The sequence below is a fragment of the Carcharhinus amblyrhynchos genome, chromosome 17 (assembly GCF_965287045.1).
Source record: "Carcharhinus amblyrhynchos chromosome 17, sCarAmb.v2.hapA, whole genome shotgun sequence".
Lineage (NCBI taxonomy): Eukaryota > Metazoa > Chordata > Chondrichthyes > Carcharhiniformes > Carcharhinidae > Carcharhinus > Carcharhinus amblyrhynchos.
In genome coordinates, this window is record NC_137340.1 from 2,988,657 (window position 1) to 3,003,818 (window position 15,162).

At 45.1% G+C, this 15,162-nt stretch overlaps 1 protein-coding gene across 1 annotated transcript in view; it reads right to left on the reverse strand.

Annotated features, from left to right (window-relative positions):
* The window catches only part of mypn (myopalladin), a 208,245-nt gene that overhangs the window by 83,286 nt on the left and 109,797 nt on the right, over positions 1–15,162 (reverse strand). Inside the window, exon 9 of the mRNA XM_080205403.1 lies at positions 6,310–6,426. Within this exon, the coding sequence (XP_080061529.1) occupies positions 6,310–6,426 (117 nt within the window). The remainder of the gene's footprint in view (positions 1–6,309; positions 6,427–15,162) is intronic.

Consider the following 15,162-nt stretch of genomic DNA (forward strand, 5'->3'; position numbering starts at 1 on the left):
ACACCAGTAATGTGAGACGAGGCTTGACGTTTCCAGCACCATTTAATGATGCTGCGAATGAGGTGCAATTGGCCTCGTGATCTCATCTGACACTGAAGAATCCCAGATGCTGCTCCAGTGTTGTTGCGGATCAGAAGCCTCAACGCTTGCTGTCCCTTGAGGAATAAGGGTGGCCTGAGTGCAGCAACTGGGGTGTCCAGCTGAGGGTAATCCTCCCTGTGGGTAGGCCCCAGGCAGACTCCGACGGGATATAAGACATCTGGAGGAGGTCACAACTTTCCTCTTGTGCACTTCTTATAAAGAGTTAAACACGTCTCCCCTGACAACACACAAGGATGAGGCTGACATCATCTACTCTTCATCTTACAATGAAACATGGTCACATGAGCGGCAAACCTCGAGATGAGAGGGTTCAAAGCACAAAGTCAAACCACTGTCAGTTAACCAGAACATTCACACACCCATCCAAGGAAGGTCAGTGAGTGCAATTTGCACTGATAGCACACCCACGAACCAAAGGCGATGTCAAAATGTTTTAACTTTCCTAATCCCACCACCAGGATACAGCCTGCAGGATGCAGTAGTAGGGTGGAGGCAGCCTGCTGACTGCTACACTGATGCCTGTGGTGACCTTGGCATATGTCCTTCGATGGCCTGAGGCCTGGAAAGGCCTGCCCTGATAGAGGGACGGAAGCACCCTCCATGGCTTGCGTTGCTGGGGTTATTGTGGACACAGAGGGGACTCTGAGCAGCTGCATACCCTTGGAGTGTCCTGAGTGCTTGGGATGTCTGGCTGATGCTCATCTTCCCTGTGGGGGCCTCGGCCTGACTGCTGCAGCAGAAGGGGAACCTGGGGAAGGGGGGGGGTCAAGTTGCTTGTCCCTGAGTAGCTTACAGCGTCAGTGTGCATGGCCAAATGCAAATCCATCAAGGTCTCCATGTTGGCCTTCAACCTTCCCATGGTGACTTTGAAACATTCACATATCAGAGCCACAACATCAGACAGAATGTGGACGGATTCCTCCATTGTTCACTCTAGTCTGCTCAGTGCCTGCCAAATCTCTGTCCAATGTTCCACTGCCTGCCGTTACATGTCCACCAGTGAGCTGACAGCTGCTTCCACAGGTTTGCCATCTGACTGGGCCTGAATGGGTGGCTGAATTCCAGCTGCCCTTCCAAATGCCAGAGACAGAACCGTCCCTACTTCTGATTGCCGCAAGTACATGCCAGTGAGGTGTTCTTCAGACAAAGACGCCAAGTCTAATCTATGCCCCACCAAAGTGTCTGTGCTAGTGGAGGGTGCGTGTGAGCACTGTGGCAGGTCTTTGTGAGTCCCGATGTCCTGGGAAGTGCTGCCTGGCTGGTCACTGCCTGCTGGTGCCTGTGCTATACAAAGAAGAGTTTTAGTGGATGAGCTTCAGTATCAGAGTTCATTTGATTCACTGTGACTATCAGGATCTGATTAAATATTGGGACTGAGATCCACAGTCAGTTATTAGGAGAGACCAATCTCCTCTTCCCCACAGCAATGAGCCCTGTCAACCCAACAAGCTCAGCTGTAACCTCCTCAAGTTCAGGGATGGCGAGGATCTCTGCTTTCCCTCCCCATGTCTGGGTTCGCCCTCTCACTGTGTACCAGCCTGGCCTGTATGAAGATAAAAGAAAGGCATGTGATCAGAGGGGATGGGGCAGAGGTTGGGTGAGGTGTGTGTCCCCCATGTGTGGTGAGCCTTCCTTATTAGGGACAGAGGATGGAGTGTAGGAAAACAAGACAGATGGGATGGTGATAATGTGAAATTCTCTGAGAGAGAATGGGTGTTAGGTGCTGGAGATCTGTATATAGAGTAGGTTTTTCAGTACACGATGCCGTGCTGAGAGTTTGGAGGAGGCTGAGAGAGGACTTACCCTGGTGGAATAGAAGAGTAAGAAGTCTCACAACACCAGGTTAAAGTCTAACAGGTTTATTTGGTAGCAAAAGCCACTAGCTTTCAGAGCGCTGCTCCTTCATCGGGTGAGTAGGAGTTGTGTTCATAATCAGGGCATATATAGACACAAACTCAATTTACAAGATAATGGTTGGAACGCGAATCTTTACAGGTAATCAAATCTTAAAGGTGCAGACAATGTGAGTGGAGAGAGGGTTAAACACAGGTTAAAGAGATATGTATTATCTCCAGACAGGACAGTGAGTGAGATTTTGCAAGCCCAGGCAAGTCATGGGGGTTACAGATAGTGTGACATGAACCCAAGTTCCTGGTTGAGGCTGTCCTCATGTGTGTGGAACTTGGCTATCAGTCTCTGCTCAGTGATTCTGTGTTGTGTGTCATGAAGGCTGCCTTGGATAGGATACACGACAACGACTCACTAGATGGTTCTGAGAGATACTCACTTGTAAATTATTGTGAATCCAAGTGTGGATTGAGGTGCGAGTTCTTACCATGCCAGCCAGCAGGAACAGCGCTGCTAGAGAAGATAATGGGGAATTCTATCCAACCCCTTCCTTTATGAGGCCCAAGCTCTCGCAATGCTTAGCTAACCACTCTCTCAATTTGTCCTGTCACCTCCAAAGATCTGTGCAGATGGCAGCTCAGGCCTCTCTGTCCCTAAAGATTCTTTAGTAATGTGCCAAAAAGTTTACAGTATCTTTCCTTACTAATTCCATCAAAATGTGTCACCTCACACTTCCTGGTTTTAAATTCTATCTGTCACATGTCTGCCCATTGCACGAGTCTAGCTGTCTCCTGTTGCAGTCAATTGGCATTATTCTTAACATTTGCCGCTGCTCCAAATTAGAATTCAGAACATTTTGAAATATTGCTCTGTATTTCAAAATACAAGTCATTTCTAGATATCAAAGAAAGTGGTAGACGGAGCTGTGCCCTTGGGGAACTCCATTGTCCACATGTCCTCCAGATTGAAAAGTAATCATTTACTACAACTCACTGCTTCCTGTCTTTTAGCCATTATTTTATCCAATCTGACGCTGACTCTCCTATTGCATGGGGTTCAAAATTGTTAACTAGCATTTTATGTTCTACTTTGTCAGTCACTTTTTTAAAAATCCATTTAGACAACTTCTTCATCAATGTTCTTTATTATGGCACGAAAAAGTTCAATTGGATTAGTTAAGGATGATCTTCCTTTTATAAATACACACTGGTGCTTATTAATTAATTCCTCTGCCATATTTTCTCCTTGATTATTGTTTCTAAAACTTTATCCACCACTGATGCTAAACTGACCAGCCTGTGGTTACCACAAACATTCTTATGTCCTTTCTTGAATGAGGCATCACCTTTGCTACTCAGCAATCCTCAGGCACCTCTCCCCGCATCCAGGGAGACTGGACAATTATGAGAAGCCCTTCCGCTATCTCCATCCCTTCCCTTTGCATCCTGGGATACAATGCTAAGAGCTATAGGGGTTGGAGACGTAATAGTGAGAGATGCAGACAGGCAGTTCTATAGCAGGGTACTCAAAAAAGGAATTAGGAGAGTGAAGTGGAGGCATGAAGACACACTGGCGGGCAAAATAAAGGAAAATCATAAGGTGCCTGTAAGTATATTAAGGACAAGAAGGTAACCAGGAAAAGAGTACGCTCCATTAGGGAGCAAGGTGGCAATCTGTCTGTGGAGCTGAAAGGTAGGTGAGGTATTAAATGAGTATTTTGCATCTGTATTTACTGTGGAGAAGAACGAGTTGGTACAAAAAGCAGGAAGGGGGCATGTTATAATTGAACAGATTAGTATTGAGAAGGAGGAGGTTTTAGCGGGCTTAAAAGTGGATAAATCCACAGGCCCAGACTGGATGTATGCCAGGCTACTGTGGGAGGCAAGAGTGGAGATTACAGGGGCTCCAAAGCTAATTTTCAAATCCTCTCTGGCCACAGATGAGAGCAGTAAGAAGTCTGACAACACCAGGTTTAAGTCCAACCAGTTTATTTGATAGTAATCCCACAAGCTTTCAGAAATGGTGTTCCTTCGTCAGGAAGGAAGATGACTTGCGTTCTAATCAATATTCTGTAAACTGTGTGTGTCTTTATATACCTTTCTGTGATCAGAACCTTGCACACACCTGACGAAGGAACACCGTTTCCGAAAGCTTGCGGGATTACTGTCAAATAAACTGGTTGGACTATCAAATAAACCTGGTGTTGTGAGACTTCTTATTGTGTTTACCCCAGTCCAACGCCGGCATCTCCACATCACAGATGAGGGGTCAGAGGCCTGGAGGAGATCTAATGTGATACCATTATTCAAGAAATGAAGTAGGGGAAACCCAGGTAATTACAGGCCAGTGAGTCTAACATCACTGGTTGGGAAATTATTGTAAAAAATTCTGAGGTACAGAATTAACCACCACTTGGAAAGACAAAGACTAATCAAGAACAGTCAGCATGGTTTTCTCAGGGAGAGATCATGTCAAACAAATCTGATTGAATTTCAAGGAGGTGACTGGGTGTATGGATATAGGCAGTGCAGTTGACGTAACCTACACGGACTTTAGTAAGGCTTTTAACAAGGTCCCACATGGGAGGCCGATCCAGAAGGTAAGAGTCCATGGGATCCAGGGCAATTTGGCAAATTGGATCCAAAATTGGCTTTGTGCAGGAAACAGAAGGTGTTGGTTGAAGATTGTTTTTGTGACTGGAAGCCTGTGTCCAGTGGTGTACCACAGGGATCACTGCTGGGTCTCTTGATGGTTGTAGTGTATATTAATGATCTGATGTGAATATGGGGTGGGGGCAACGATAAGATGCTAGGAAGTACAGAGGATCAGAGGGACCTTGGGGTGCATGTTCAACATTCTTGAAGGTAATAGGAAAGGTAGATAAGGTGGTTAAGAAGGCATATAGGATACTTCCCTTTATTAGCTGAGGCAAAGAATATAGGAGCAGAGAAGTTATCATGGAGCTGTATAACTACAGCTAGAGTGCGGCAGTTCTGGTCACCATAGTACAGGAAGGATGTGATTGCACTGGAATGGGTGCAGAGGAGATTCACCAGGATGTTGCCCGGTCTGGAATGTTTCAGCTATGAAGAGAGGCTGGATAGACTGGATTATTTGCCTTGGAGCTGAGATGGTTGAGGGGGGACCTGGTTGAGGTCTGCAGGGATACAGATAGAGTAGCTAGAATGGAACTTTTCCTTTGTAAAGGGGTTAATAACCAGGCGGCATAGGTTTAAGGTACGGGACAGGAGACTTAGATGGAATTTGAGGCAAAACTCTTTCACCCAGATGGAAATCTGGAATTCGCTGCTTGAAAGGATGATAGGGATAGGAACCCTCACAACATTTAAAAAGCATTTAGATGAGCACTTGAAACACCAAATGCTAGAAAATGGGATTAGAATAGATAGGTGCTGCATGGCCAGCGTGGATATGATGGGCCAAATGACCTCTTGCTATGCGGTAAAACTATGAAGCTAAGCCACCTGGACCAGACAACTTATCCCTGAAGCAACACCAACCTATTCAGTATATCCTTGCTATCAATCCTTACCTCTCTCAGCAGTTTTACCACCTTTGATTCCATCAATATTTTGCCACCATTGTCCTCCTTAGTAAACTTGATACCAAGTATTTATTAAGTATTCTAGTCTTTCCCTGTTCCCCTAAGCACACATCACCCTCTTTGTCCCAAATAGGCTACACCCTGTCTTTTATTTCCCACTTACTATTTATGTTTGGCTGAAAGATTTTTGAGTTCCCTTTCATGTTAACTGCCAACCTATTCCCATATTCTTACTTTGCCAGTCTTATTTCCTCTTCACTTCCCCTCTGAATTTGGACTGGCACTCCATTGCAGAGTTCATTTGCAGCAAATGATTGATCTCCCATCTTTCAAAGAGACCCAGATTTCATTTCTCTGCCTTTTGCCCTTGTTGGAATCTACCTAGTCCATACCTGAAAACATCTCCAGTTAAAGATTATTCATTCTTCCGTTAACACTTTTGCTGTCAATGTTTGGCACCATTTTATCCTGACTGGATTCCTTCTCATCCCGTTGAAGTTAGCCCTCTTCCAATTTAGAAATTTTACTTTTGGCTGTTCCTGCTCTTCTCAACCCTGACAGGCTGTTGCTAAACCTGAGATTGCTGTCTCATCCCAGCCAGTGGCTGTCGACTCCTGTAAAACAGATGTTTAACCCCTAGTACCTTATCCTGTGAGACTGCTGCCCAATCCCTTGGGTTTTATTTGTATAATTAGAATAATGTACTGCTTCTTCCGGAGAAATTGATCTTTTAAATTTCCATTTGAAGCACCATGCTTTTAATGTAGGACATTAAAGAAATGGTGGTGACCTACCGTGTACAGTGAGATGAGAAGTGCTCGACATGGTGCCATACTTGTTGCTAGCTGTACAAGTAAACGTCCCAGAGTCTTCAGGGAAAGCTTCAGCAATTACCAGGGTACAGATTTCCTCTAAAAATATTAAAACAGATTAATGATACCTTACAGTCAATCCTCAAGCATTATTCATATGTCAACATGTCACAGTGAATTTACCACTCACAACTTAGTTTGCCCTTATCCCAGTAATCATACCAGGATTAACAATGCCTATTTTTACACCATGAAATAATCAGGCCATTGTCAGTGCTACCTTCAATTCAGCTCCAGTCCTGTCACATTCTAGATAATTAACCTTGAGACTCTCGTAGTTGAGTAGTGGATGAATGGGAATATTTTCTAACATAGTGAGAAGCCATAAGTTGTGGGTGCAAAGAAGGAGTCCACTTAATCATTGGAAGCGAATGGAAATGTACAAAGAGAAGTCAAAGTTGCTAACGTAATGTTGGCATTTATCTCAGGAAGTTTGGAACACAAAAGAAAGGTTACATTTATAGATCATAGATCATAGAACCCTACAGTGCAGAAAGAGGCCCTTCGGCCCATCAAGTCTGCACCGAACACAATCCCACCCTGGCCCTACCCCCATCTCCCTACATTTTATACCCACTAATCCCATTAACCTACACATCCTAGGACACTAAGGAGCAATTTCTCAGCATGGCCAATCAACCTAACCCGCACATCTTTGGACTGTAGGAGGAAACTGGAGCACCCAGAGGAAACCCATGCAGACATGAGGAGAATGTGCAACCTCCACATAGAGTTTGCAGTACTGCTGTCTGTTACTGCTGTTATATTTTGCAGTACTGTTGTCAAATCTCATTTTGAGGACTGTGTTTAGCTCTGGGCATCAAACCCCAGGAAAGATCATCTGAGAAGCAAAATACTGTGGATGATAGCAATCTGAAATAAAAGATAGCCAGACTAATGTAGGCATACAGTTAAGGTCTGTGACCTTTCTGAAGATCTCAGACAGTCATAAGATAATTTTATAAATTTTGTGATCTGCATGGACAATAATCACAAATGCAGCAGTCCTCCTTGTTTCATGTTTACACAGAGCAGAGTTCCTCAGTGAGGGGTCTTTATTGGACTGATCTGAATGGCAGCCTACAGTGAGTTTGCCCCACATGACCAAAACAGCCAGGTAGGACAGCCAGTTTTGCTACATTTCAAAACCCAAACATTCTCCTTTTCCTAGCGAACAAATAACACATTTGTAAGTATGATCACGTGTAACTGTGAATTATCCAAGTTACCCATTATACACCCACTGATCCCACGTGTTAAACAAGTCAGTTTCTGCCTCTGCATTACACACATAGTCCTTAAAGTGTGCAGGTCTGTTAATTGTCCGCATACGTGTTGCATTGGCTGTTCATCTGGGTATTATTCCTTTTCAGAGAGTGTCTTTCCATGGCACTTGTTGATAAGGTAACTTGTTATTCCATTGCAGTTACTGGGAGACATGTGGTCCTCTGGGATTAATATTAGCGCTCTACTCAGTACAGCCGGTGAGATCCTTCTTCCAGATCGGCCGATTGCTGTGAAGGAACAGTTTTGCTGCTTGTGTTTATATATCTGCATTTGAGCTAGGATATTTCATTGTTCATTTTCACCACATACAGCGTACAGTCGAGCTGTCAAAAACTCTACACACGTCCTGAATTGCCACTTGGGCTGATTCCTATTGAGAGCATGAAGGTTTGTATCCTGACTGGTTCTCCAATGCCCAGCTCTGCTCACATGGCTCAATAGTCTGGCAGTCTTGTCAAAATGAAATTTGTCTTTCTGCCATTTCACTTTGATCTTTTTCACTCACGTCTGCTATTACTTCTGGCTTCAGCAGGTTTTTTTTGCTGTAAGAAGAGTAGGTTGGGTGTGGCATGGCATTAGTCTTTGGACTGGGCTACTTTCCATGCCTTTAATTGGTGTGTTTCACCACTCGAAGATTGCCTTGTGTCCATTGGTGTTGGACTTGCTCAATTTCTTGATGATTCCTCTGGCAATTTCTACTCCCACCTCAGCCTTCCCATTTGACTGCGGATAGTGTGGGGAAGTGTAGTGTTGAATTTCCCAACCCTTTCTGAATCAGCTGGACTCTTCGCTTGTGAATTGAGGACCATTGTCACTCGTCACAAAGTCTGGAATGCCAGAACAAATGAAGCGAGTTTTCAGGCATTCTATCATTTCTCCTGATGGCACTGAAGTCAGCTGGTCTTAGTCCCAGTAAGAAGTCTCACATCACCAGGTTAAAGTCCAACCAATTTATTTGCTAGTAAATTTGGTGGGATTTTAACCTGGTGTTGTGAGACTTCTTATTGTGTTTACCCCAGTCCAACGCCAGCATCTCCACATCATGACTACTTAGTCCCAGTAGTCAGAATAGTTGTCTATAGTGACAAGACAATGAGTTCCTGCTATAGTGAAGAAGTCTATCCCCAGCTTCGTCCATGGTCTGTCATGCGTCATCCATGGCTCTCTAGCTTGTTTACCTTGCTACTTGTCACAAGCACTCCACTGGCCAATCAGGTTTTTCATTTCATTGTTTATGTTTGGCCAGTAGAGGGCATCTCTTACCTTCCTCAGACTCAATTCAATTCCTTGATGGTTTGCATAGATGAACTTCAGCATCTTTCCTCTCATTTCCTTAGGGATGATGACTCTATTTGCTTTGTATAAGATGCCATCTTGGGCTGTCAAATCATGTCAGTATGTCCAATATGCTCTTGTGACCACATCCACTCATCACTACTTCTAATGCTCGGAGAGTTGCATCCTATTGGGTATCTTGCTTGAATTGAGTCGGATGCATTGTCAGAATCAATGCCTCTTTTGGGTTAATGGCTTCCAATTCATTTTGAGATGTTGCCTCATGTTGAATCTGGAAGATTTCACACTTCATTGTCCCATCCTGAACTTTCTTCTTAGAAGCGTTGCTCTCGACAGCGGGTCAGCGATCTACATCGGTTTCCCTTCTTGTATGTCATGTCCAGATGATTTGAAGAAAGTAACATGCTCTGCAGATGCTTTGAAACAGAGAGCAGTGGTTTTGAGAAAAATGCTTTGTAGTGATTGGTGGTCAGAATAGTCTCTCCTAAGCAGCAACTGATGAAAATGTTCACAAGCAAGAATAATAGCCAGGCACTCTTTCTCGATCTGAGTGTAGTGCCATCTAGTTGTACTTGCCTCCATTAGTCTAGATAGTCTATATAGGACATGTTATGTCAAGACTTTCAGCATTGTGCCTTGTCAGCCAGCTGAGATTGGTGAGGCTTGGAGCTTGCATCTAACTGCTGTCCAGGGGCCATGCCCCCTTCAATGGTTTAACTTCCATCCCGTTTTACACGCCTCTGTCAGGAACAGCTGGCCAATCACACCGATGCAAATTAGACCTGAAATGTCATGGAGAAAAGCCCCATCAATGGGCAACTGATCCTCAAACATGGTCTGCATGCGAATCCAACTGATTGTCCTTACTGCATTGAGGTTGCTCCAAGATCTGTTTCTCTGGTGTCACACTGCAAGGTGATTTTATCGTTGATGCTATAGTATTTCAGTACTGGCATTGTCATCACTCATTGTTGGAGTTTTGTGAACACAGCATCTTGTTCTGTGCCCCAATACCACCGCACCTACTTGGCACTGAGCTCTGTGCAATGCCTCACACACCAGTGGCAAAGTGGGCAAAGATTTTGTGAAATAGTTCACAAATCCAGCAAATCACTGCACTGCTTTCGCATCTGTTGGTCGCTGCACCGTTGCTGTAGATCTCACCTGTTTTGGGCAGGGGAAGGACTCACTAGACAGTGATGATCTCACACAGAGTTGAGAGCAGGGTCTGCTCCGTCACCTACAGTATTTTGTCCTGGAGATTCAGTGCATAACACTGGGACACAGAAGGCACAGCCACATTCAGGGGAGGTATTTGCAACAGGTGCAGTGGCAATTCTAACATTATGTGGGGGTATTGGATGGTTTGATGGGATGGGGGGTCTTGAAAGGTCAGGATGTAGGTGACCTTGAGAAACAGAGAGTCAGATTAACGAGGGGCATGGGGATGTCAATGCTGAAGGGAATGGGAGAGGATAGGCAACAGGTAGAGGAGGATAAGTGGGTGACAAGGGGAGTTAGAAGGTGTTAATGCACTCACATTTGTTCCTAAGGTTCTGCTATTTACAGTATAATTCACACCTAAATTTGATCCTCCATCCCGCATTTACCCAGCTACATCCGCCAATTCTGTGCCCAAGTGTCCAATCTATCTATATCTTGTTGTAGCCTCTGATGATCCCCAGCACCATCAGCAACTCCACCAATCATCATGTCATCTGCAAACTTACTAATCAGATCACCCATACTTTCCTCCAGATCAATTGTATATACTACAAAAAACAGATCCCTGCACTGATCCCTGAACAACACTACTAGCTGCAAATCTCTATTCTGAAAAACACCCTTCCATCACTACTCTCTGTCTTTTATGACCAGGCCAATTATGTATCCCTGTAGTCAGTCCAACCCAAACCCTATATGATTTTAGCTTTTGAATCAGCCTACCATGTGCGACCTTGTCAAATGTCAAACACCTTGTCAAACTCCATATAAAGTACATACACAGCCCGTCCCTCAACAATTGTCTTTGTCATCTCCCTCAATATAAACAAGACGAAGGGGATAGTCATCAATTTCAGGAAGTGTAGTGGAGAACATGTTCATGTCTACATCAGTGGGGCCGAAGTAGAAATAGTCAAGAGCTTCAAGTTTTTAGGTGTGCAGATCACCAACAACCTGTTTGCAGCAAACTACCCAGCCTTCAGGAGAACAGCGACCCCGACACAACACGATCCTGCCACGGCAACCTCTGTAAGACATGCTGGATCATTGACCTAGATACCACCATCACACACGAGAACACCATCCACCAGGTACATGGTACATAGTCATACAACTTGGCCAATGTTGTCTACCTGATACATGCTGGAAAGGATGTCCGAGGTGTGGTACATTGGCGAGACCATGCTGACGGTATGACAACGATGAACAGGGGGGTTGTTCATCCATCGTCATCAATGAGGACCTCGATACCATTAGTCATTTTGAGGCTGGTTGCGGTGTGTCTGAAGATGACTGATCAGGGCCAATTCGGGCATGGAATGTCCTGGCACATATTGGACAGACTTGTGTAGACACTGTAGTTGTTGCGCTGGTGTCTCTGGACTTACACAGTGCGTGCTTAAGTTGTGCTTCAGCAATACACCTTGCTTCGTGAGCTTGACAGCCTTTGTGGATGAGGCAGCGCCAGGTAGGGCGGTTTTGTGCTAGCGTTTCCCAGGTGGTCGTGTCTATGTCAAGTGATTTCAGGGAGGCTTTGTGTGTGTCTTTGAAACGTTTCATCTGCCCTCCATATGAGCGTTTTCCAGCAGAGAGTTCCCCAAAAAGGAGCTGCTTGGATATGCGCCCGTCTGACATACGGATAACATGACCTGCCCACCGGGTCTGCGCTCTCATCAGCAGTGTGTGGACTGATGGTAGACTTGCTCTAGAGAGAACTTCAGTGTCTGGTACTTTGTCTTGCCATCTGGTGCATAATATTCTGCGAAGACAAGTCATGTGGAAATGATTGAGCTGTCTTGCATGCCTTCGATACACAGCCCATGTTTCACAGGCATACAGGAGGGTAGTGAGTACCGCGGCGCTGTAGACCTTCAGTTTTGTTGCTGGGCTGATTCCTCGACGTTCCCATACAGTGGAGCGCATTCTACCGAAAGCGGAACTTGCCTTTGCTATTCTACAGTTAACTTCTGCATCAATAGTCGCTGCTTGGGAGAGGGTGCGCTCAAGATAAGTGAACTGGTCCATTGCCTGTAGTTTCTGCCCTTTGATTGTGATTATGGGTTCTGTGTACGGTGCATGAGGAGCAGGCTGGTGCACGACTTTGGTCTTTTTAATATTGAAGGTGAGTCCAAAGTTGTCACAAGCCATGGAAAAATTGTCCATACTGACTTGCATCTCTGGCTCTGAGCCAGCATATAGAGCGCAGTCATCAGCAAAGAGGAAATCTCACAGAACAGTCTCTTTCACTTTGGTAATAGCTTGAAGTCTCCTCAGGTTGAAAAGCTTCCCATCCACTCTGTACTTGAGGCTGATTCCAGCAACACTGTCCTGGAAGGCATCATTCAGCATGGCAGTAAATGAACATCATGCTGAACGGTGTGGGTGCGAGGTGTGGTACATTGGCGAGACCATGCTGATGGTATGACAACCATGAACAGACACTACGTGACAATTGCCAGGCAGGAGCGTTCCCTTCCATTCGGGGAACACCTCAGCAATTAAGGACATTCAGCTTCTGATCTTTGGGTAAGCCTTCTCCAAGGCGGCCTTCAAGGTAAACGACAACGCAGAGTCGCCGAGCAGAAACTGATAGTCAAGTTCCACTTGCATGAGTACAGCCTCAACCAGGGTCTTGTCACACTACATGTAACCCTCATCATTTGGCCCAGGCTTGCAAAATCCTACTAACTGTCCTGGTTTAAGACAATTCACATCTCGTTTGATAAGGTGCCGCACAAAAGGTTGCACGGAGTTGGGGGTAAGGTGTTAGAGTGGACAGAGGATTGGTTATCTAATAGGAGGCAGAGAGTTGGTATCAATGGGTGCTATTCTGATTGACGGTTGGTAAGTAGTGGAGTGCCGCAGGGATCGGTGCTGGGGCCTCAGTTATTTACCATTTATATAGATGATTTGGAGGAGGGGGCTGAGTGTAGGGTGACGAAATTTGCTGATGACACAAAGATGAGTGGAAAAGCAAATTGCGTGGAGGGTGTGGAAAGTCTGCAGAGGGATCTGGATAGGCTGAGCGAGTGGGCGAGGACTTGGCAGATGGAGTATAATGTTAGCAAGTGTGAGGTTATCCACTTTGGCAGGAATAATAGTAGGAGGGATTACTATTTAGAGGGCGAAAAGCTGCAGCATGCTACGGTGCAGAGGGACCTGGGGGTCCTTGTGCATGAGTTTCAAAAACCCAGTATGCAGGTGCAGCAGGTGGTCAAGAAGGCGAATGGGATGCTGGCCTTTATAGCGAGGGGGATAGAATATAAAAGCAGGGAGGTCTTGCTGCAACTGTACAGGGCACTGGTGAGGCCGCAGCTGGAGTACTGTGTGCAGTTTTGGTCGCCGCACTTGCGCAAGTATATTTTGGAGGGAGTGCAGAGGGGGTTCACTAGGCTGATACCGGAGATGAGGGGGTTGGACTATGAAGAGAGACTAAATAGACTGGGTCTGTACTCGTTGGAGTTTAGAAGGATGAGGGGGGATCTTATAGAGATGTATAAGATAATGAAGGGGATGGATAGGGTGGAGGTAGAGAGATTCTTCCCGCTCAGAAAGTACAACAGGACTAGAGGGCACAGCCTCAAGATAAGGGGGGGCAGTTTAGATCAGAGTTGAGGAGAAACTTCTTCACTCAAAGGGTGGTGAATCTCTGGAATTCTCTGCCCGTTGAAGTGGTGGAGGCTACCTCGCTAAATATATTTAAGACACGGGTGGATAGGTTTTTGGTAGGCAAGGGAATTAAGGGTTATGCGGAGAAAGCGGGAAAGTGGAACTGAGCCACTTCAGATCAGCCATGATCTTATTGAATGGCGGGGCAGGCTCGAAGGGCTAGATGGCCTACTCCTGCTCCTATTTCTTATGTTCTTATGTTCTTTAACCTGTGATTAAACCTCTCTCCATTCGCATTGTTTGTATCTGTAAAGACTTGATTACCTGAAAAGACTCACATTCCAACCATTATCTTGCAATTGTGTCCGTGTCTATATATACTGAGTTTGTGAAATCTACCTCTCCACTCATCTGATGAAGGAGCAGTGCTCCGGAAGCTTGTGATTCCAAACAAACCTGTTGGACTTTAAACTGGTGTGTGAGACTTCTTACTGCGCCCTTCCCAGTCCAACACAGGCATCTCCACATCATGACTAACACATGTGACAATAATAAATCAAATCAAAATCTTTAAAAAAATTCAATCAAGTTGGTGAGACATGACCTTTTCCGTACAAAACTATTCTGCCTGTCACTAACAAGTTCATTTTCTTCCAAACGTGCCTATATCCTGTCCCTCAATATCTTCTTCAAAAGCTCCACCACTAGACATCAGGCTCACAGGCCTAACATTTCCTGGATTATCCCCACATCCTTTCTTAAACAAGGGAAAACATTAACTATTCTCCAGTCTTCTGGAACTTTGCATGACATTGTGCTTATAGGTCAAAAGAAATTGGGGACCATAGGCTGTTGGTGGATGAAACTAGCAATCTTACATGCAACTGTAGAAATATCTATTTGCAATTGAATCTCAGCGATACGTTGATGGAATAGAAGGCTTTGCAATGATGCCCTGCACTAGGGAGAAGCCTACCAACTGATAACTCACTTTGACATTTGCATCATTGCAAACAATGTTCTCATAACTGACAGCCCTGGCAAGCAACCTATCAGTAAGTAATCTACTGACTCCAGCATTTACTATGCACAAGTCATGACTGTGATGGAAAAGTCTCCACCTTCCTGGATGAATATACCCCACTGAAATTCAAGAAGCTCAACGCTAGGCAGGTCTAAGCCAAGCATTCATCATCTCCATCACTGGTATAACGTGCCCACAGTTTGCATGATCTACCAGTTGCACTGTAGCAAACCTGCCAAGCTTCCTTTGGAAGCGGCTTCCATACACATGGCCTCTACCACCTCGAAGGTCTCAGCTAATGTTAATCTCTCAACCAACATTACTAAATTGGTAGA